This window comes from Podarcis bocagei (genome assembly GCF_964188305.1).
Source record: "Podarcis bocagei genome assembly, chromosome: 13".
Taxonomy (NCBI): domain Eukaryota; kingdom Metazoa; phylum Chordata; class Lepidosauria; order Squamata; family Lacertidae; genus Podarcis; species Podarcis bocagei.
In genome coordinates, this window is record NC_138138.1 from 54,757,758 (window position 1) to 54,780,590 (window position 22,833).

The window sequence follows — 22,833 nt, forward strand, 5'->3', positions numbered from 1 at the left end:
CTATTTGTCTATTCCTCTTTTAAGCCATCCAAGCTGGTGGTCATAACTGCCTCCAGTGGCAGGGAGTTCCATAGTTTAAGTCTGTGCAGAAGCACTTTCTTCTATCTGCCCTGAATCTTCCAGCATTCAGCTACATGGGATGTCCAGAAATTTGACTATTACGAGAGGGAGAAAATTATTATTATTATTATTATTATTATTATTATTATTATTATTATTATTATTATTTATACCCCGCCCACCTGATTAGGTTTCTCCATCCACTCTGGGTGCCTTACAATGGAATATTAAAATACAATAACCAGTTAAACATTAAAAGCTTCCCTAAACAGGGCTGCCTTCAGATATACTGGACCGAGGCTGTTTAGGGCTTTCAAGGTCAGCACCAACACTTTGAATTGTGCTCAGAAACGTACTGGGAGCCAATGTAGGTCTTTCAGGACCGGTGTTATATGGTCTCCCAGTCACCAGTCTAGCTGCCGCATTCTGGATTAGTTGTAGTTTCCAAGTCGCCTTCCAAGGTAGCCCCACATAGAGCGCATTGCAGTAGTCCAAGCGAGAGAGAACTAGAGCATGCACCACTCTGGTGAGACAGAAAAGCTTTTCTCTCTTTGCTTTCTCCACCCCACGCATAATTTTATAAACTTCCATCGCTTCATCTCTTACCCGCCTTTTCTCGAGACTGAAAAGCTGCAAATATGGCTTCCTTTCCTCACTGGGAACCTTCCTCCTCCTCTGTCTCAACGTTGCCTTTGTGGAATTCATCAGTAGCAGGCTAGAGTTGCGTGTTTCTGCTTGTCATTAGCTCTGGCGCCACCTACTGTTGGCCTCCCAACCTCCCACCCTACCAGTCGCAAATGGGTACCAGCCACTACCACCCTAGCAGGACATCCCAGGGACCACAGGCTAGATCAGACCTCTCTAGCATCTGAGACAAGGATCACCCTGCACTGCCAATGGCTTCTCTGAAGCCCTGACCCAGCCCAAGGCAGAGCTGAGGTGGAAGGTCAAGGGACCCCTGACCATTAGGTCCAGTTGTGACCGACTCTGGGGTTGCAGCGCTCATCTCGCTTTATTGGCCGAGGGAGCCGGCGTACAGCTTCTGGGTCACGTGGCCAGCATGACTAAGCCGCTTCTGGTGAACCAGAGCAGCGCACGGAAACGCCATTTACCTTCCCGCCATTTACCTATTTATCTACTTGCACTTTGACGTGATTTCAAACTGCTAGGTGGGCAGGAGCAGGGACCGAGCAACGGGAGCTCACCCCATCATTGCGGGGATTTGAACCGCAACCTTCTGAGAGGGCATTGCAGTGGGTGACTTAGGTTTGAAGGAGCCCAAGCAGTCCTGGAATCCTGAGATGCCCACAGACTGGTGGCATTGTTAGTGACCCCCAGAAGCAGGACTCTGTACTCTGGTTTCCCGCTGAGCGCTTTGTTCATTTAGCAAGATTTATACGCTGCTGAATCGGAAAATCTCTATGCAGCTTGCAAAATGTTCATTTAAATTAGCCATCAAAGCAGACTTTAAAAATAGTACACACTTCTAAGAAACAAGATTACGGTGCATTCAAATTACAAGAAACGAGATTCCTATTAAACATGAGGAAGAACTTTCTGATGGGAAGGGCTGTTTGATGGTGAAATGGACTTCCTTGGAAGATGGGCAGCTGTCTGCCAGCTCCATCTGGTACGCAGGATGAGACCCTCCCTGCCCGCAGACTGTCTCTCCAGAGTGGTGCATGCTCTGGTTTTCTCCCGCTTGGACTACTGCAATGCGCTCTGTGTGGGGCTACCTTTGAAGGTGACACCTTCGGTCGCCCCAGTTGCAACAAAACATGTCTCTCCCATATCAAAATAAAAAAATTCCTTCCAGTAGCACCTTAAAGACCAACTAAGTTAGTTCTTGGTATGAGCTTTCGTGTGCATGCACACTTCTTCAGATACACTGTGCATGCACACGAAAGCTCATACCAAGAACTAACTTAGTTGGTCTTTAAGGTGCTACTGGAAGGAATTTTTTTATTTTGACTATGGCAGACCAACACGGCTACCTATCTGTAACTCTCCCATATCAGTCTCTACAGCCACAACAGGCGCTGTAATTCTCCAACAGCCTGAGCCCAGTTTACCTGAAGGAGTGTCTCCATCCCCATCGTTCTGCCCGGACACTGAGGTCCAGTGCCGAGGGCCTTCTGGCAGTTCCCTCCCTGCAAGAAGTGAAACTACAGGGAACCGGCAGAAGGCCTTCTTGGTGGTGGCGCCCGCCCTGTGGAACGCCCTCCCAGCAGATGTCAAGGAAATAAACAACTATCTGACTTTTAGAAGACATCTGAAGGCAACCCTTTTTAAGGAAGTTTTTAATGTTTGATGCTTTATTGTGTTTTTAATATTCTGTTGGGAGCCACCCAGAGTGGGGAATCCCAGCCAGGTGGGCGGGGTGTAAATAAAAAAAATAAAAAATTATTATTATTATTATTATTATTATTATTATTATTATTATTATTATTATTATTATTATTACCACTACTTCTACTACTACCACTACTTCTTCTTCTTCTTCTTCTTCTTCTTCTACTACTACTACTACAGTGGTGCCTCGCAAGACGAAATTAATTCGTTCCGCAAGTTTTTTCTTCTTGCGAGTTTTTCGTCTTGCGAAGCACCGTTTCCCATAGGAATGCATTGAAAATCAATTAATGCGTTCCTATGGAAACCGCTTGCCAGGCTGGCGGTGCGGAGAAGGGCTTTTCTCCCCACCGCAAGCCTTCAGGACAGGTACGGGAACAGAGGGGAAGGGGCGCAGCGCTTCTCCTCTGTTCCCGGGGCTTGCGGTGGGAGGAGGGTTTTTCCTCCCCACCGCCAACATTCAGAACAGCATTCTGAATGTTGGCGGTGGGAAGGAAAGCCCTTCTCCCACCGCAAGTCTTCAGGACAGCCATCCGAAGGCTGGCGCGGGGAGAAGGTCTCTCCGCCCCACCGCCAGCCTTCGGAGGAGGTCCGAGGACAGTGGGGAAGACACGCTGCGCTTCCCCGCTGTCCCGGAGATTTCCCTATGGGCTCTCGTCTTGCGAAGGAAGCCCATAGGGAAATTCGTTTTGCGAAGCGCCTCCAAAACGGAAAACCCTTTCGTCTAGCGGGTTTTCCGTCTTGCGAGGCATTCGTCTTGCGGGGCACCACTGTACTACTACTGTGAAGGGAACCTGTACTTCTGAATGTGGTGTTACGCTACAGCCTCCAAGTATCATGGGCGAAAACAGAGATACCCACAGTGGTGGTCTATCAGGGACAGATTTCCTATGCCCCGTGGCAAAAAATGATGGTCACAGCCCTGGAACCAAGGCAGAACCCGGGGTGCCTTCAAAGAAAGCAGAGCCACCCTGCTTTAAAAGGGGAAACTGGAAGGTCTTGGAGGAGCGAATCCCAAAAGTGAATTCTGTGTTGTGGGGAGATGGGACCCCCCCTTCTTTTGTGCATCATTATCCTGCTGTTCAGGGACGCAGGTGGTGCTGTGGTCTAAATCACAGAGTCTAGGACTTGCTGAACAGAAGGTCGGCGGTTCGAATCCCCGCGACGGGGTAAGCTCCCGTTGCTCGGTCCCAGCTCCTGCCAGCCTAGCAGTTCGAAAGCACGTCAAAGTGCAAGTAGATAAATAGGTACCACTCCGGCGGGAAGGTAAACGGTGTTTCCGTGTGCTGCTCTGGTTTGCCAGAAGCGGCTTAGTCATGCTGGCCACAGGACCTGGAAGCTGGACGCCGGCTCCCTCGGCCAATAAAGCCAGATGAGCGCCGCAACCCCAGAGTCGGCCACGACTGGACCTGATGGTCAGGGGTCCCTTTACCTTTATCCTGCTGTTCTATGTGACCGAAAATGACTTCTGTACAGTAGGTGGAACCCTGAATTCTGAGAAGATTACACACAGAAACACACACACAAGAATTTGTTTTTCTATCAGCAACTTTCCCCTTCCAGCTTGGGGGAAAGAGGAAGCTAGAGGAAAACACTCCCCTTTGTGGTATTCATGGACTCAATGCCATCGTGGCACATGCCATTCCAGTGAAATTTGGTGGCATTTTGCAGGCCTTTCCTGTTGTGAAAAAGGAGCTGTGATTTATCCTGCTGTTGCAAAGTAAGGACATCGGAGGAGGCCGGTTGAATCAGGACTGCAGGCTCCTTCCACCCCCCCCCCTCCAGGCAATGAGAGATACCGTACTTCTAGGAAGCTCCCTGGAGAGTAGGAAGTCAACTGTCCCAACCACTTGCTTTTCATCCTGCTGGCAACTGCTATATAGAGGTAGACTGTCCCTGAAGATGGAGGGTCCATTTGTTGTTGTTTAGTCGTTTCCGCCTCTTCATGACCCCCTGGACCAGAGCACGCCAGGCCCTCCTGTCTTCCACTGCCTCCCGCAGTTGGGTCAAACTCATGCTGGTAGTTTCGAGAACACTGTCCCACCATCTCGTCCTCCATCGTCCCCTTCTCCTTGCGCCCTCCATCTCTTCCAACATCAGGGTCTTTTCCAGGGAGTCTTCTCTTCTCAGGAGGTGGCCAAAGTCTTGGAGCCTCAGCTTCAGGATCTGTCCTTCCAGGGAGCACTCAGGGCTGATTTCCTTCACAATGGAGAGTGTATACAACATCTATGTGAACCGAGAAATGTTGGAGGGGATGAGCTTCTGCAGTAAAAAGTTTTCCTCTGAGCCTTGGAAGATTTAGGGCATATAAAAGAAAGGGCCTCTTCATGCAGACTGTGGAACTCACTCCCACTGGAGACACCAAATTGTTTGGCTTTGAAAGAGGAAACGTGATCTTGGCTTCTATGCTTTGTTTGCTTTCTGGTTCCCCTCTTTCAGCTCAACTTCCACTTTTCAAGGAATGCCTGAGGGGGAACTTAGCCCCAGTTCAACTATGGGGGTGGGGCAACCCAGAGGTTGGGCTTCCCCTGCTGTCACCGCTTTGCGGTTTTGGAAAGCCCTAAATATGACCGTCCCCTGGGAGAAGGAAGCACATGGGCCAAGATAACCCACGAGTGTCAGGCGGACGGACAGAAACCCTGACCCACCCCTGCCTGGGAGACAAATAAAGAAGCAAAGGTAGGATTGGGGGGGGGGCTCCTAATCCCAGTTTGGACCTGCTGGGTGGCACTCCAGGGAACTGGGATTGGGTGGGCGATGTCCTCGCAAATTCTCATGCGCAGAGGGTGCCTTTTGGGGCAGGACTTCGAAACAGACTTCAAGACGAGGAGCAGGGGGGGAGCTCTGTGAGGGGACTAAGGGGGTCTCCTCACAACCGTCCGCACATGAAGAAAAAGACAGCTCCCAGAATCCTTTGGGGGAAGCCGGTTCTGTTCAAAGTGGTCTCATAGCGCTTTTTATTTTATTTTTTTATTCTATAACATATAAAACATATACACATACATTTACACAATACACATACACAACACACTACCTAATTTCCATAACGTAAAACATACCTACATTACTCTATATAATACCTACCTATACTATACATGGGACACGGGTGGCGCTGTGGGTTAAACCACAGAGCCTAGGACTTGCCGATCGGAAGGTCGGCGGTTTGAATCCCCGCGACGGGGTGAGCTCCTGTTGCTCTGTTCCAGCTCCTGCCAACCTAGCAGTCCAAAAGCACAAAGTGCAAGTAGATAAACAGGTACCGCTCCAGCAGGAAGGTAAATGGCGTTTCCATGCGCTGCTCTGGTTCGCGGCTTAGTCCTGCTGGCCACATGACCCGGAAGCTGTACACCGGCTCCCTTGGCCAATAAAGCGAGATGAGCACCACAACCCCAGAGTCGGCCGCGACTGGACCTAATGGTCAGGGGTCCCTTTACCTTTACCTTTAAGAAGTAAAGAGTAACAACTTTTGGAATGCAGTTAAACTTTATTTGCGTCTACTCTTCTTTGTTACCTTGAGAACCTGACTGAGATTAAGTGATTTTACCAGGGAGGACCTGGTTGGTGGCAGCAGATTAGTGGTGTACGGGTCAATAGTCCGTGAGACGACAGGGGGCTCCACAAAGACCTTTAAAGTCAGTCTTGTTGACATTGAGAAGGAGCTTACGGAAATGGAGTAGAAGTCAGGGGTAGCACAGAGACGATCCGCAGCACCCATATCTCTTTGGTGGCCCCTGGTCTGGCCTGTCCATAGCCCAGGGCTACCTCCAGATGTTTTGGGTGTTGACTGCTTTTCAGGGCTACTGTACCTTCAATTAAAAGCTTGCCCTCTTGCAGCTGACTGGGTTGGAGGGCACCAGGGTGGGGAAGGCTAGCTCCACCAATCCTTTAACTTCACCCTGCCTCTTTGTTTACTTCTCACCTCCTTCTGCCCTCCACACAGGCATCTCTGACCCAGATCTGGAGCCCGATTGACAATGAGCCGGGACTACAACGACCTTGTGACAATGAGTGAGGAGGGTGACTGTGAAATTCAGCTCCGAAACGGTATGTCGGCTGGGTGGGATTTTGATGTGGGCAAAGAGGGATATGGGGAAGCAGGTCTACATAGGGAAAGGCTAATAATAATAATAATAATAATAATAATAATAATAATAATAATTTATTATTTGTACCGCGCCCATCTGGCTGGGCTTCCCCGCCACTCTGGGCGGCTTCCAACAAAGATTAAAACTACATTAAAATGTCACACATTAAAAACTTCCCTTCAGATGTCTTCTAAATGTCAGGTAGTTGTTGTTCTCTTTGACATCTCAAGGGAGGGCGTTCCACAGGGCGGGTGCCACCACTGAGAAGGTCCTCTGCCTGGTTCCCTGTAGCTTTGCTTCTCGCAATGAGGGAACCGCCAGAAGGCCCTCGGAGCTGGACCTCAGTGTCCGGGCTGAACGATGGGGGTGGAGACGCTCCTTCAGGTCTACTGGGCCTTTGAGGCCGTTTAGGGCTTTCAAGGTCAACACCAAGACTTTGAATTGTGCTCAGAAATGTACTGGGAGCCAATGTAGGTCTTTCAAGACCGGTGTGATATGGTTTCGGCGGCCACTCCCAGTCACCAGTCTGGCCTGTCTCCTTCTGGCCTGTCAGCTAAGAATAGCCATGGGGTCCTTGTGCGATGGGTGAGGACCAAGGAAGTGAGTGAAGCTAGCTCTGTTGACCAGTGCCTACCTTCCCGAAAGAGCAAGGACTAGTTCAAGATTACTTCCCAGATATGAGCATACCATACAGTCAGATCAGACACCTACAAATCCACTGCAACTCTATAAAATGTAGGCGGACTCCCCACTAGCCTTTTTCTCTGGAATTGGGATTGGGGTTCCTTGGGACTACTGTGCCTTCTGTTAATATGTTCCTTCCTTCTCTCCACCACCCACCACAGTAGCTGTGGGGCCTTTTGGCACTGTTGAGTGTCGCTGAGGGATTATAGTGATTAAGGTAAAGGGACGCCTTACCGTTAGGTCCAGTCGTGGCCGACTCATCTTGCTTTACTGGCCGAGGGAGCCGGCGTACAGCTTCCGGGTCATGTGGCCAGCAGGACTAAGCCGCTTCTGGCGAACCAGAGCAGCGCACGGAAACGCCGTTTACCTTCCCGCCGGAGTGGTACCTATTGATCTACTTGCACTTTGATGTGCGTTCGAACTGCTAGGTTGGCAGGAGCAGCGACTGAGCAACGGGAGCTCACTCCGTCGTGGGGATTCAAACCGCCGACCTTCTGATTGGCAAGTCCTAGGCTCTGTGGTTTAACCCACAGCGCCACCCGCATCCCAATCTGAACATACAGTAAGGCAGGAGTAATTCCCATAATCATTTCTGCCTGGTGATTACGATGATTAAAATCTGTTATCTGTCCTTCTGCAGCAAGTCACAGGCCTCAAGAAGGCCCCCACCTGCTGATCTCAACACTAGGGAGGGTCTGTCAGAAAAGAGGCAGCCTCTCAGATGTTATTCTCTCCATCATGAAACACACAGGGCAGGGGGCAGACCTGCAAAATCCCCAGGCCCCTACCTGTTCCTCATAGGAGTCCCATCCTTATGCCATATAATTATGAACTATTACTGATCACGCTATAACTAAGAATTTGTAAATCAACAAATCAGTATGGCAAATTCAGCCCACACTTTCCCCTGTCTCATAATCTTTCTGCCTCTGATCCCTGTCCCTTCTCCACCTCCTCTTCCTCTCAAACCTTGGCCTGCTTTCCACCCTTCCTTCAGTCACCCTCCATCTATGAACTCTGCTCACTCCCCAGCCTTCCCTACAAAACTCCTCCTTTCCTTTAGGGTCTGTGTGAAACCACTTCCCCCCTGAGTGACGATTTCCCCTTCCCTCAAAGAAACTGGCCTGCAAACATCCCGACTGTTTTTGCTGCCTGGTTGCTTGGAATTCTCATAAACATCACAGCGTTGCAGCCAAGTGGTATCAGAAGTGTCAAGCAACGTTGACAGATAAATTACTGGAGAAGATCTAAAATGCAAGCTGGAGTTGAGGGTGGATTCATGACCGATGTCCCTTCTCCTCAGCCTCCCAGAAACGCTCCCTGGGCCTATCATGGAGGCAACGAATCTGCCCCAGCCGTCGCCTGGTCCTGATCCTGCTGGGAGTGAGCGTCATCCTCACCATCACAATCATTGTCTTTGGCGCCAAAGGTGAGTTCTTCATCATTTGAAGGGAGAACGTTTAAGCCTGTCGTGGCCTCCAGTCTGGATTGCTTTAAAAGAGGACTGTGTAGATCCAGAAGGACATGTCATATGTTCTTATGTTCTTACCCCCACCCCAGGCAGTGACCACATCTCTCAGTTATTGGGGTTGAAGGATGAAATCACAAGCATGAATCAAAGTGTTGGTGAAGGGATGGTCGCTTCCCAACACAAGGGTAAGTGAAGGCAGCACTGTGGGTTCAAAGGAAAGTGAAACCTGTTCTTTTCTTTTATTTTTCAATATATTTTTATTATTTTCATTAATAAAACATAAAATATAACAACATTACAATAATCAATCAAATGCATTTGCTCCGCTGAGTTCATGACTTCCCTCCCTCCCTTCAACTGGTTTCCTGCTTCCTCATATATTGTACACGCCTTTCTATTGTCGGTTTCTGTCCTTTAATACATATCCAATCCTTCTATTGTCTATGGTCAGATACTATTACTACACAGTCATACCTCATGTTACGTTTGCTTCATCTTACGTTTTTTCAGGTTGTGTCTTACGGAGACCCGGAAGTACTGAAAAGGGTTACTTCCGGGTTTCACCGCTCACGCATGCGCACAAGCGCCAAATCGCACTGCGCACCTGCGCAGATACGGCGCTTCAGGTTGCGGGCTTTTCATGTTGCGAACAGGCCTCTGGAATAGATCCTGTTCACAACCAGAGGTACCACGGTACTGTGTTGCAGAATTTATGTCAGTTCTGCTAGTGTCTTCGGCTTTTTACAATAGCCTCCAACAATAGCTACCTTTTTACAACAGCTACCAACCCCAATTTGTGCATTTGCAGAGGCAGACACGGAAGCGAAAATGAAGGACCTGGAGGGGAAGGTCAAAGAGCTAGCAGAGAAAGCGGAAGCAGGTGAGTTGAGGAGGCAGAACCTGCTGCAAAATGTCTCCACGGAGAACTTGGGCAATCACTTCTGAAGGCAGCAATACTTCTGAATCGCTCTCATGCTCGGATCCTGTTTGTGGGTTTCCCTATTGAGGCAACTGGGCGGCCACTGTGAGAACAGGATGCTGGACTAGGTGGGTCATTGGCCTGATCCAGCCAAAGGCTCTTCCTATGTCCTCTCCCCAGCATCTTAAAAAGCAGAGACACCACCTTGCCAACAAAGGTACGTATAGTAAAAAGCTCTGGTTTCCCCAGTAGTGATGGATGGAAGTGAGAGCTGGACCATAAAGGCTGATTGCCCAAGAATGGATGCTTTTGAATTCTGGTGCTGGAGGAGACTCTTGAGAGTCCCATGGACTGCAAGAAGATCAAATCTCTCCATTCTGAAGGAAATCAGCCCTGAGCGCTCACTGGAAGGACAGATCCTGAAGCTGAGGCTCCAAGACTTTGGCCACCTCATGAGAAGAGAAGACTCCCTGGAAAAGACCCTGAGGCTGGGAAAGATGGAGGGCACAAGGAGAAGGGGACGACGGAGGAAGAGATGGTGGGACAGTGTCCTCGAAGGGACCAGCACAGTGGCGTAGCGTGGGGGGTGCAGGGGGGGGGCGGCCGGACCGGGCGCAACATCTGGGGGTTAGGGTTAGGGGGCGCAAATTACTTGCCTTGCCCCGGGTGCTGACAACCCACGCTACGCCACTGGACCAGCATGAGTTTGACCCAACTGCGGGAGGCAGTGGAAGACAGGAGTGCCTGGCGTGCTCTGGTCCAGGGGGTCAGGAAGAGGCGGACACCACTAAACAACAACAACATGTCCTCTCCCAATGCTGACAATCCTCCACCTTCAGGATGTAATAAGGCAGCAGCCTGAAGCCCCTGTAGATGTTTAATTATGGGAACCTGCAGTCAGGATCTGAGCAGAATAGCAACTCTCTCGTCCTGGGGTTTCCAGCAACTGGTGTCCAGAAGCATCGCTTCCTCTGACTCTGATGGGAGAGCCTTGCAATCCTAGCTTATAGCTAGTGGAATGTCTGCTAGGCAGGTGTTTAAAAATTTCATTTGCTGCATCCTATGGGGCAGTTTCAGGAGGGAGGAGAGCAGGGGATAGAAACCTTTTTCTTTTTATAAATGATATTTATTAAGTTTGCCAATTTAACGACCCAATAAAAACCACATTCAATCATTCCAAATTAAAATACAACAAAACGGCCAAAGAAGCATGTCAAATTATAAATCTTTGGGTGACTTCCCGCGCTCTGAAGTTCAGGGAGTGATGATCTAATATTGTTAACGCATCCTTAATTAGTCAGATAGACCTGATAAACGGAAGAGGCAGGAATGAAGATTTGGAGATATGCTTCAGAGGTCCAGACTATGGGGAGCCCAGAAAAAATTAATAATTACAATTTGGACTATAATTTGGTAGGGTTTTTTAAATTTTTAATTGGATTATGATTCAGATATCTTGATTGGGTGTTTTTATTGGACAATCAATAAAAACGATTAAAAAAAAAGATAGCCCCGATAAATATTTCTGATGTTGATCCTTCATTTATTTTTAACAGTTCTTTTAAACAAGCGGGTCAGTCCTTTGTAGTTCTGTGTGAAATATTGTCCTGTAATCCAACGTTCACTTTCACTTTCTTAATGTGTCACAGCCAAGATTGAGAGAGATGTCGCCTTTTTTGCCATTCGCGCTGGGCAGATATCCAAAATTCCCTCCTGTCATCTTTTTCCAGCTGCTAGCGAGTTGATGTTTCTGTAAAAAAAAATGCCACAGTTCCCATCATAAATTCTTTTTATCATTCCATTAAAGGTCTTTGCCAGAATCATAGTCCAGATTTCACACAGTGAATTTTGTAGCTAAACCATAACAATAACGTTAGCAAGACACTCTTTCAGTCCCGCTTGCTTATTTCAAACCGTCCTTCGGGGAAGATTTGCCGAAAAAACAGCAAATGCGAAATATATCAAGAGGAAGTAATGGAGGCTTGCTTCCTCCAACATACCGATAGTTGCAAGGAAAGTCCTTCTCCAGGTCGAATCCTTGGCACCCCGTGGCTGAATCAGCTAGCAGAGTACTTTATCTCCCCTAGTTCAGAGCATGTCTGTTAGTTAAGTCCGAATTTTATCTTAAAAAAGCAGGTGTCCGCTGCTCATGACGACAGCTTTGGAGAGTTGCCAAAACACACAGTAAAATTCCTTCAGAGTGGGCAGCAGGTATTGGACGATCTGTGGGTGAAACATTGGGAGGATAAGTACTCCCATATTATCCTCGATTAGCACAAAAAGGCTCCACTGGAATGGGTACAGCCATTTGCCATGGCAGACAAAGAGTTTGGATTTGATATCCCGCTTTATTACTACCTGAAGGAGTCTCAATTCTCCTTTCCCTTCCTCCCCCACAACAAACACTCTGTGAGGTGAGTGGGGCTGAGAGACTTCAGAGAAGTGTGACTAGCCCAAGGTCACCCAGCAGCTGCATGTGGAGGAGCAGAGACGCGAACCTGGTTCCCCAGATTACGAGTCCACCGCTCTTAACCACTACACCACACTGGCTCTCAAACAGGAAGTCCCGATAGAAACCTTTTTCCTGCTTCCGAGATGGAATGGGTATTCCTGCTCCTCCGTGGAGCCTTCGACGTTTCTGCAAATGTTCCTGGTCTGTGTGCATTTCCCCCTCTGAAAGTCAAATGTGGCTGCCTAACTAGCCACCCCCCCTTTTATGTTTTTCTCCTCTCTCTCTCCGCTCTCACCAGCCAAGACGCAATTCCTGACCCGGTTGAAAGACATGCAAAAGAGCTTTCGACTCATGTATTGTGAGCTGGAGGATTTCAAGAACAACCAAACAGGTCAGGACGGGGGCCGCCATAAAGCAGGTGGGGTGGGGGGCTAAAGAGGTGGGATGTTCTCCCCAGGGACGCGTGGCAAAAATGTTCCTTAGGCTTTTCGCTGATTAATATTGTATAGCCATTTAAATGTGCCTGTTTTTTTGGGGGGGGGGTATCGTTTTGCTGCTTTCTTTCATTTAGTTTCATGTTTTTATCCTGTGTACTGCCCTGAAATCTTAAGATGAAGGGTGGTATAATAATACTAATAATACTAATACTACTAATAATAGAATTTATATACCGCCCTGTACCCAGAGGCCTCAGGGCCGTGCACAGAACAAAATCAAAATATAAAACCACAAAATATATAATCAAAATATAAAACCACAAAATATATAATCAAAATTAAAACAACAACCCAATAATGCCCCCAACCACATTTTAAAAGGGCATAGAATAAATAATAATAATAATAATAATAATAATAATAATAATAATAATAAGACGTCAGACATTAAAAACTTCCCTAAAGAGGGCTGCCTTCAGATGTCTTCTGAAAGTTGTGTAGCTTTTTATCTGCTTGACAGGGTGTTCCACAGGGCGGGTGCCACCACCGAGAAGGCCCTCTGCCTGGTTCCCTGCAACCTCACTTCTCACTGGGAGGGAACCGCCAGAAGGCCCTCGGAACTGGACCTCAGCGTCCGGGCAGAACGATGGGGGTGGAGACGCTCCTTCAGGTATACTGGGCTGAGGATGTTGGAGAATTACAGTGGTGCCTCGCAAGACGAAATTAATCCGTTCCGCGAGTCTCTTCGTCTAGCGGTTTTTTTCGTCTTGCGAAGCAACCCTATTAGCGGCTTAGCGGATTAGCGCTATTAGTGGTTTAGCGGCTATTAAAGGCTTAGTGGCTTAGCGGCTTAGCTGCTAAAAGGCTATTAAAGGCTTAGCGGCTTAGAAAAAGGGGGGAGCGAAAAAAAATCTCAAGACTCGCAAGACATTTTCGTCTTGCGAAGCAAGCCCATAGGGAAATTCGTCCTGCGAAGCGCATTGAAAACAGAAAACCCTTTCGTCTAGCGGGTTTTCCGTCTTGCGAGGCATTCGTCTTGCGGGGCACCACTGTACAGCGCCTGTTGTGGCTGTAGAGATGTGTTTTGTTGCAGCTGGGGCGACTGAAGGTGTCTGGTTGTGCTGCTGCAAATGTACCGTGGCATTTCTTCTCTTTGTGCTCCTCCCTGCGGTCATTCCTCCTCTGGTCACTGCTGGGGACACATGACCTGATAGTCTGTCTTCTGGCTGAAACCAGTGGACGTCCGCTGTTTCATTGGGTCTATACAGAGTTTGACTATTGCTCCCTTTATCTTCCTCCCTTTGTGTTGTCTGATCTTCCAGCTAACCCAAAGGAATGTTGTCCGAAAGGGTGGGACTTCTTTCGTAAAAGCTGTTACTGGGAGTCTGGAAAGAGTAAATCCTGGGAGGAGGCCAAGGTCAACTGTGAAGTCCAAAATGCCCACCTGGTGATTATCAACTCCATTGAGGAACAGGTAGGTGCCCAGTGGGTTTTGTGTTGGAGAGAGCGGTTTGGAAGAGATGTGTAGCAGAGTTAGCACTAAAAAAATGTAGTATAAACACCGACAACTGGGAAACACTGGCCTGCGGGCGCTCCAGTTGGAGAACAGCCTTTACCAAAGGTGTCATGGACTTTGAAGACACTCGAACTCAGGACGCAAGGGAGAAATGTGCTAAGAGGAAGGCACGCCTGGCAAATCCACACCGTGATCAACTCCTATCAGGAAACCAATGTCCCCACTGTGGAAGGACGTGTGGATCCAGAATTGGCCTCCACAGTCACTTACGGACTCATTGTTAAAACCGTGTTTATGGAAGACAATCTTACTCGGCTACGAGGGATCGCCAAAGAAGATTGCTCCAAGCACATTGAAACTTGGTTAGATTTACATCTGCCCACTTCCACCTTTAAACAGATGTTCCCCACAAAAATACCTAGGCTAGAATAAATCACAGGCGCTTGGCTTTGCAAATAGGTGAAGGTTTTACTCACAGAGTTCCAGGCATAACCGCCAACAAGTCACAATCTGTTGGCAGTAAAGCAAATCTGTTGGCAGTAAAGCAAAGAAGAAAAAGATTCCCCCTTGCAAAATGGCATTGAAAATGTGTCATTAGCGCTAGGGTGCTAATGAGTTTTCATTGGGGTTCTCCAAAAATTAAAAAATTGATGTGGAAATGTAAAGAACTGAATTTAAGACGGGAGAAACTGAGAGCAAGTTAAGAGATCCTTCTGTTTCCCTCCCCTCTGTCCTTTTTTCCACGCCAGCAATTTGTGGCCGTCCGCGTGCGCCCGCAATATATGTGGATCGGCTTGACTTACACCAGCGGGAGCTGGAAGTGGGTGGACGGAAGGCCCTATACATTTCGCCAAGGGTAAGTTCATGGGCGAACCCGTAATGCAATGCGGGGCACGCTAGGGGCTGGTGCCGTAAAGTAGCAGGCCCCGCCAAAGTCCTCCTGGAGCAAAGACTTTGGCCACCTTCACACCATACGTTCAAAGCCCTGGGGTACAGCTTTAAACAGTCCTGGCTTCCCCCCAGAGGATTCTGGGAGCTGTGGCTTGTTCGGGAGACTTCTGTGAAAGTGCCCGTTCCTCTCACAGAACTACAATTCCCAGATTTCCCTGGGAGGAGGGGTTGTTTGTTAAACCACTCTGGGAATTGCAGCTCTGGGAGCAGAATAGGGGACTGTGCGGGGTCTGCCTCCTCGCCTCCCTCTTCCCTCTGTTGTTGCAAATTATTATTATTATTATTAATTCAATTTATACACTGCCCTATACCCGGAGGTCACAGGGCAGTTCACAACAAGAGCACAACATAGAAAATCAAACCACAAGCAGTAACCCAATAAACCTGCCCCCCCAAGCCACATTCTAAGAGGATGTTGGATGTCAATAAGATCAACCAAAGACCCGGTGAAAAAGGAACGTTTTTGCCTGGCACCTAAAGGTGTATAATGAAGGCACCAGGTGAACTTCCCTGGCGAGAGCATCCCTCAGACGGGGAGCCACCACAGAGAAGGCCCTGTTCTTGTGTTGCCACCCTCCGGACATCTCGAGCAGGTGGCACATGAAGAAGGGCCTCAGAAGATGATCTTAGGGTCTGGGTTGGTTCTTGAGGTACTGCGATCCTGAGCCATTTAAGGCTTTATAGATCAAAACCAACACTTTGAATTAGGCCTGGAAACTAATCGGTAGCCAGTGCATTCGGACCAAGATCGGTGAAATATGCTCAAACCGTCTGCTCCAGGGAGCAATCTGAATTCTGCACCAGCTGAAGTTTCTGAACAAAATTACTGCATAGATTCTCTAGGCCCCACCCCCTGTGACATCACTCCAGGACTTCACCAGGGGCCACCCCTAAGACCCAGATTGAGGCCCTGCAGTCTCAGGGTGTGGGGTGCTCCTGACTTGGGAACCCTAATTTGAGGGCAATGGTTCATCAAAGCATGTGGTTCTTGCCTCAGCCTGAGCCCCTGTCCCCCTGGACCTAGAATTTCAACCTCTCAACCCCTTTGCTAAGTAACCAAGTAGATTCCGCGCTCCTGCTTCCCGGGCCAGAACCTGGAGGTGGTTTTGAGGATCGCGACCTGTGTCTTCACCTCTCCTTTCCCCGTCTAGGGACTGGGTTCCAGGTCAGCCAGATAACTCTTCCAGCCATGGACTTTTGGGAGGAGAGAACTGCGTCCACTTCCACAGCGATGGCCGCTGGACCGACGACCACTGCTCTCTCGACTTTGGCTGGATCTGCGAGATGGAGATGACTGATTAAGGCGGCGGAAATTGGGTGTAACCAGGATTTATTTTAGGGGGGCAGGCTTTAAGTTAGTGGGGCCCAGAACCGAGTTACCTGCAATGCAATTGGTCAGTTAGTTAGTTAAGTATTTTTATTTATTTACTTGATTGGAAGGCAACTGCCCCCCTGACCCCCCAGCTATGCCCATACGACAGAAATCTGACCTCCAGCAGAAACTCAGACCCCAGCAGGTTTTGCCGCAGAAAAATCCAAATTGGAAATGGAGTTGTTAGATACCAATTTTAAAAACCTATCCAAAATGTACAATTTATTGTTGGAGTGGCATACAAAGGATGAACAAGTTAAATCTGTAATGATAGATTGGGCAAGAGATGTTGGACAAATATAATGTTAGAAGATTGGGAAAGGTTGCAGAAGAAAGGGGTTAAGTTCACTGCATGTACTGCCTTAAAAGAAAACATTATGAAAATGATGTATAGATGGTACTTAACCCCAGTAAAATTAGTAAAGATTTACCACACGGATGATAATTTATGTTAGAAAAAGAAGGCACCTTTGATCATATGTGGTGGACGTGTCCCAAGGTGAAGGACTTCTGGGAAAAGATTTATAATGAGTTGGGAAAAAAATGTTGAAAAATACATTCGTTAGTATTGGAATGTGTTTTCTTTTGTGTGTTTTATATGTTATGTCTGTTATAAATGTGGAAAATTAATTTAAAAAATTGGGGGGGGGGAGAGAAACTCAGACCCCAACCAACCCCTCTCATCATGGTTCTTAGTAGCTGCCAGACTTTCTATTGCCCAAAATGGGGAGAGAGAATTAACGGACCTGGTTTTGGAACGGTGGTACAAAAATGGTTGCAATTGCTGAGGCGATAACCCACAAGATTTGGGTGATAAAAGGCAAGGAATAAAGAGGACCGTTTTGTGCAATTTGGTTGGGTTTCGTATCCTACGTTTCAGATCTGCTTGAATCCTCCCTGGCACCCAAAAATGAAATTTGGCTCTCCAAACCCATGAGCTCGTTCCAAACTTTTTTCAAAGAGGGCCAGATTTGATGAAGTGAAGGGCTGTGAGGGCCGCCCAAAGGGCCAACCGTGGTTTTTTTTAGGACTGAAGTTGTTGAGTTTTTTTTTAGGATTTTACCCCAGCAAATAAACTGCCCCAGGGGTCAGATTCAACCGACCAGTGGGCCGGATTAGGCCCCCTGTTAAATAGTGGGTGAACATCTGAGACGACACAGCGATTCTTCAAACAGCTCTTGTTTATTCACAGGCCAGAACAGAACTGAACTGAAGGGTTCAGCCAGCCTGCTTATATAGAGCTCCACTAGAACGCAACTGTAACACTTTCTGTAACTATTCAATCATTGAACGTCACTTTCAATCCCTTATTTGCATACGTGGACGTGAGTGAAAACTATCTACAGTATCCCCCTGCTGGCCCAGGGTGAGAACTTCAGTACATAACACCCCCAAAACGGACTTTGGACATGCCTGGTTTAAAATGTAGTACGGTATTCACTACCGTTGTGTAACTGTCTCACTGATGATTTCTCAACTTTTGGTGTTGTCTCTTTCCATTGGTTATTGTTTGCATGAAATATTAATAAACTTTGTAATTAAAAAATATATATTACACGTTGGTTGAAGAAATTCGATTCAGTTCTCATCTATAGAAAAAACGGCCAAAGTTGCACATGAACCAAAACACAGCCGTCTGTCAATATTACATTATTTTTGCAGTTCTCCGCCCAAGGAATACGCTCACAAATGCAGATGCTATGGTAAACTTTTGCACTGTTATAGTAAATTTTGGGGTTGGCTTTTACAGCCCAACGCTCTGTCGCTGAGCTTATTGTCCCCTAAGCCTATTATCAGTCAGAGAAGAATGGATGGAGGCAGGATTCAGTCAAAGCAAAACAGATCTTTATTTTTCTGTTGCAACAGAGTGCCCTACCTTGCACCTTGCAAGGAGGCAAGGACCCAGAACAAAGGTGTACAAGAACTTTTAAAGACTTTAGAAACTGCCCAAACCCCTAGCCAAAGACCACCCCACACATGCCACAGAAAGAGGCGGTCTACAACAGAAATTTGAGTGCATGGCTTCTCTCCTGTCTGCCAAGATACCTGATAATGGCCACCAATTACCTAGCCAGTATGAGCCAGTTTTTTGAGGTGGTAAATATTTTAGTTCTTGAATTCAGGTCAGAGGCCTGCCCTATGCATATACAGAATGTGCCCTTAAAGCAGGATTTGAAAATGAAAAGAATCATTGGGAGAGGTTTCCCCAAGATATTTCCCTCTGCAGAGGGACTATTTGAGGTCATTCAGAGTCAAAATGGCTTCAGGATTGGTCTCATTCATTTTATTTTATTCATTTTATTTATGGCACCTATGAATTCTTATGCTGTAACGGCATTAAAATGCAACTGTAATCATTTACAGATGGTCACAGCATATGAAGTCAGAAGGACAAAGTTGCAGGTGTTTCTAGGGCATATCTCAGTCACAAATCTCTCTCTCTCTCTCTCTCTCTCTCTCTCTCTCTCTCTCTCTCTCTCTCTCCCCTCTCCTCCCCACTACATTTTGGGGCGCTCCCATCCTGATGAGCACCTCTGCTTAAAAATACTCCTCCTCCTCCTCCTCCTCCTTCTTCTTCATCATCATCATCTTCATCTTCATCTTCTTTGGCGAGCCAAGTAACAATGTCTTCCTTGAACACGGAACACGGTTTTAACAATGAGTCCGTAAGTGACTGTGGAGGCCAATTCTGGATCCACACGTCCTTCCACAGTGGGGACATTGGTTTCCGGGTGGGAGTTGATCATGGTGAGGGTTTGCCAAGCGTGCCTTCCTCCTAGCACATTTATCCCTTGCGTCCTGAGTTCGAGTGTCTTCAAAGCCCACAACACCTTTGGTAAAGGCTGTTCTCCAACTGGAGCGCTCGCAGGCCAGTGTTTCCCAGTTGTCGGCATTTATACTACATTCATTTTTAGATTTGCTTTGAGACAGTCTTTCAACCTCTTTTGTTGACCACCAGCATTACGCTTTCCATTTCTAAGTTCGGAATAGAGTAGTTGCTTTGGAATCTCAATAACATGACCAGTTCAACGAAGTTGATGTTGAAGAATCGTTGCTTCAACACTGATGAATTTTGCTTCTTCCAGTACCCTGGTATTAGTTCGCCTGTCTTCCCAAGTGATATGTAAAAATTTTCAGAGACGCCGTTGATGGAATCTTTCAAGGAAGTGGAGATGGCATTTATAAATGGTCCATATTTCACAAGCAGACAGTAAGGTTGGCAGTACGATAGCTTTGTAAACAAGCATTTTGGTTTCCCTGCGAATGTCCCAGTCCTCAAACACTCTGCACTTCAATCAGGAGAAAGCCACAGGCACAGAGCTCAGGCGATGCTGGATTTTGGCATCAATGTCGGCCCTTGTGGAAAGATAACTGCCCAGTTAGGAGAAGTGATTGACATTTTCCAACGTTGCACCATTGAGTTGGATTTGTCGCGCTGCAGAGGGGTTGTTTTGTGCTTGTCGGTGCAGCACTTTGGTTTTTTGGATGTTGAGCGATAGGCCAAGCTTATTGTAAGCTTCTGAGAAGATATTTAGGATGGTTTGGAGGTCATCCTCTGAGCGTGCACACGCTATACAAAATGCACCATTACTCCCCAAGCCACAGTCATGTCTTAGAATCATAGAATCATAGATTTGGAAGAGACCACAAGGGCCATCGAGTCCAACACCCTGCCAAGCAGGAAACACCATCAGAGCACTCCTGACATATGGTTGTCAAGCCTCTGCTTAAAGACCTCCAAAGTAGGAGACTCCACCACACTCCTTGGCAGCAAATTCCACTGTCAAACAGCTCCTACTGTCAGGAAGTTCTTCCTAATGTTTAGGTGGAATCTTCTTTCTTGTAGTTTGGATCCATTGCTCCGTGTCCGCTTCTCTGGAGCAGCAGAAAACAACCTTTCTCCCTCCTCTATGTGACATCCTTTTATATCTTTGAACATGGCTATCATATCACCCCTTAACCTCCTCTTCTCCAGGATAAACATGCCCAGCTCCCTTAGCCCTTCCTCATAAGGCATCGTTTCCAGGCCTTTGACCATTTTGGTTGCCCTCCTCTGGACACGTTCCAGTTTGTCGGTGTCTTGCAGGAATGAGTCTCATAAGTTAATTTTGTGTTGTTGTGAATCATGACCCTGCTGTCCTACATGACCTAGAATGACTTCTGTAGGTGTGCCCCTGAATTCTAGGGAAATGACAAACCCCAAACGTGTCTCCGTCAGCAGCTTTCCTCTACCAGCTCAGTGCAAAAGAGGAAGCTGGAACAAAGCTTCTTGGCCACATGGAGAAACATTGCCAGATAAAATGTGCCATAAATAATTCCACTTCCAGCTTGTTCCACTGCTGAGGTCACAGGGTTTGGGGAAAAGGGGGTGGGAGTTTATGAAGCTGAGCCTGGTTGGGAGGAAGTGGGCACAGGAACATTCTCTTCTCCCCCTCTTGCCAGGTGTGGGGGCCTCCCTGGTCCTGAATGGGGCAACTGTGCCCCCGAAGGACCAGGTGCGCAGCCTGGGAGTCATTCTGGACTCACCGCTGTCCATGGAGGCTCAGGTCAGTTCTGTGTCCAGGGCGGCCTGTCTACCAGCTCCATCTGGTATGCAGGATGAGACCCTCCCTGCCCGCAGACTGTCTTGCCAGAGTGGCACATGCTCTGGTTATCTCCTGCTTGGACTACTGCCATGCGCTCTACGTGGGGCTACCTTTGAAGGTGACCCGGAAACTGCAACTAATCCAGAATGCGGCAGCCAGACTGAGGACTGGGAGTGGCCACCGAGACCACATAACACCGGTCCTGAGAGATCTGCATTGGCTCCCAGTACGTTTCCAAGCACAATTCAAAGTGTTGGTGCTGACCTTGAAAGCCCTAAACGGCCTCAAAGGCCCAGTAGACCTGAAGGAGCGTCTCCACCCCCATCGTTCTGCCGGACACTGAGGTCCAGCTCCAAGGGCCTTCTGGCGGTTCCCTCCCTGCGAGAAGTGAGGTTGCAGGGAACCAGGCAGAGGGCCTCCTCGGTGGTGGCATCCCCCCTGTGGAACGCCCTCCCAGCAGATGTCAAGGAAATAAACAACTATATGACTTCTAGAAGACATCTGAAGGCAGCTCTGTTTAGGGAAGTTTTTAATGTTTTAAAAGAGGGCTGGACAAATTCATGGAAAGGAAGGCTATTGACAGCAACTAGCCATGATGGTTCTGGTCTGCATCCACGGTTGGAGGCTGCGATGCTTCTGAATCAGTTGCTGGAAATTGCAGGAGCTGAGAGTGGCTCTGGGGGTCAGATCCTGCCTCTTTCCCATAATGGATGTCTGGTTGGCCTCCGCAAGGACAGGACGCTAGACTAGATGGGTCGTTGGCCTGATGGAGCAAGCTATTACAGTGGTACCTCGGGTTAAGTACTTAATTCGTTCCGGAGGTCTGTTCTTAACCTGAAACTGTTCTTAACCTGAAACACCACTTTAGCTAATGGGGCCTCCCACTGCCGCCACGCCTCCGGAGCACGATTTCTCTTCTTATTCTGAAGCAAAGTTCTTAACCTGAGGTACTATTTCTGGGTTAGCAGAGTCTGTAACCTGAAGCGTATGTAACCCGAGGTACCACTGTATTATGTTCTTATGTCCTTTTACCCCAAGCCCACTTTTTAAAACACTTAGATACTGCCTTAAGTGGTAAAGAAGGTACATTAAATAAATAACAGATAAACAGGGGGAAACGCAAAGAATTCATCCAGTGAAAACGCCGGAAGTATTCAGATAAATTCAACAGTGTAAACAAGTTTTGATAGGTGCAGCTTGGATCCCAAACGCCTTGTGACTCTAACGTTTTGGATCCCGTACGCCGCAAACCCGGAAGTGATTGTTCCAGTTTGCAAACGTTCTTTGGAACCCGAACGTCTGACATGGATTCCGCGGCTTCCGATTGGCTGCAGGAACTTCCTGCAGCCAATCAGAAGCCGTGCCTTGGTTTTCGAACATTTTGGAAGTCGAACGGACTTCCGGAATGGATTCCGTTCTACTTCCGAGGTACGACTGTAGTGGAATACTGAATGGTATAGTTTTTGTAAAATATGCAGGGATTTGTGATATTTAAATTTATCCATGGAAAGAGAAGATGGGAAGTCATTGATATCTTAGGGATGTGAAATGAGTATTTTAAACTGTAAAACAGAAAATTTAATAACACACACAAACTAAATAATTCATCCGGCAGTTCTCCAAATGTCTTTCATGTGGGAATTTGATTAAATGGGCAAAGAAATTGCAGATGGATTACAGGGTTAAAATTCACATTGTGTTGTGATCTTAAATAACTTTTTAAATAAAACAGTGTATCAATCATATCCAACTCTGGCGAAATTATCTAGAATGTTCCAAATGTTTGCTGGAAGTGTGAAAAATAGGAAGAGATGTTTTATCATGCTTGGTAGACTTGTAAAAAAGCTAAGAGATATTGGATACAAATACATACACCAATGCAGACGATTTTAAAGCTTAGCATTCAGTTGAAGCCAAGACTTTTCCTGTTAGGAATAATGGATATGTAATT

The 22,833-nt window shown here is 47.5% G+C and overlaps 1 protein-coding gene across 4 annotated transcripts in view; it reads left to right on the forward strand.

Annotated features, from left to right (window-relative positions):
* Positions 1-4,932: 4,932 nt before the first annotated feature.
* Positions 4,933-22,833, forward strand: part of LOC308572199 (asialoglycoprotein receptor 1-like) — a 37,153-nt gene continuing 19,252 nt past the window's right edge. For 2 of the 4 annotated variants that reach the window (XM_081168172.1, XM_081168171.1), the window contains exon 1: positions 5,012-5,088. Coding sequence is in view for 1 of the 4 variants with exons in the window: in XM_081168169.1 (XP_081024295.1) it covers positions 6,384-6,453; positions 8,482-8,607; positions 8,739-8,834; positions 9,458-9,529; positions 12,319-12,411; positions 13,780-13,931; positions 14,723-14,829; positions 16,076-16,226 (867 nt within the window). In the remaining 3 variants the exon portion in view is untranslated. Of the gene's footprint in view, positions 5,089-6,349; positions 6,454-8,481; positions 8,608-8,738; positions 8,835-9,457; positions 9,530-12,318; positions 12,412-13,779; positions 13,932-14,722; positions 14,830-16,075; positions 17,335-22,833 lie in introns of those variants that run through there. The other 2 variants (XM_081168169.1, XM_081168173.1) reach the window with 2 other exon arrangements.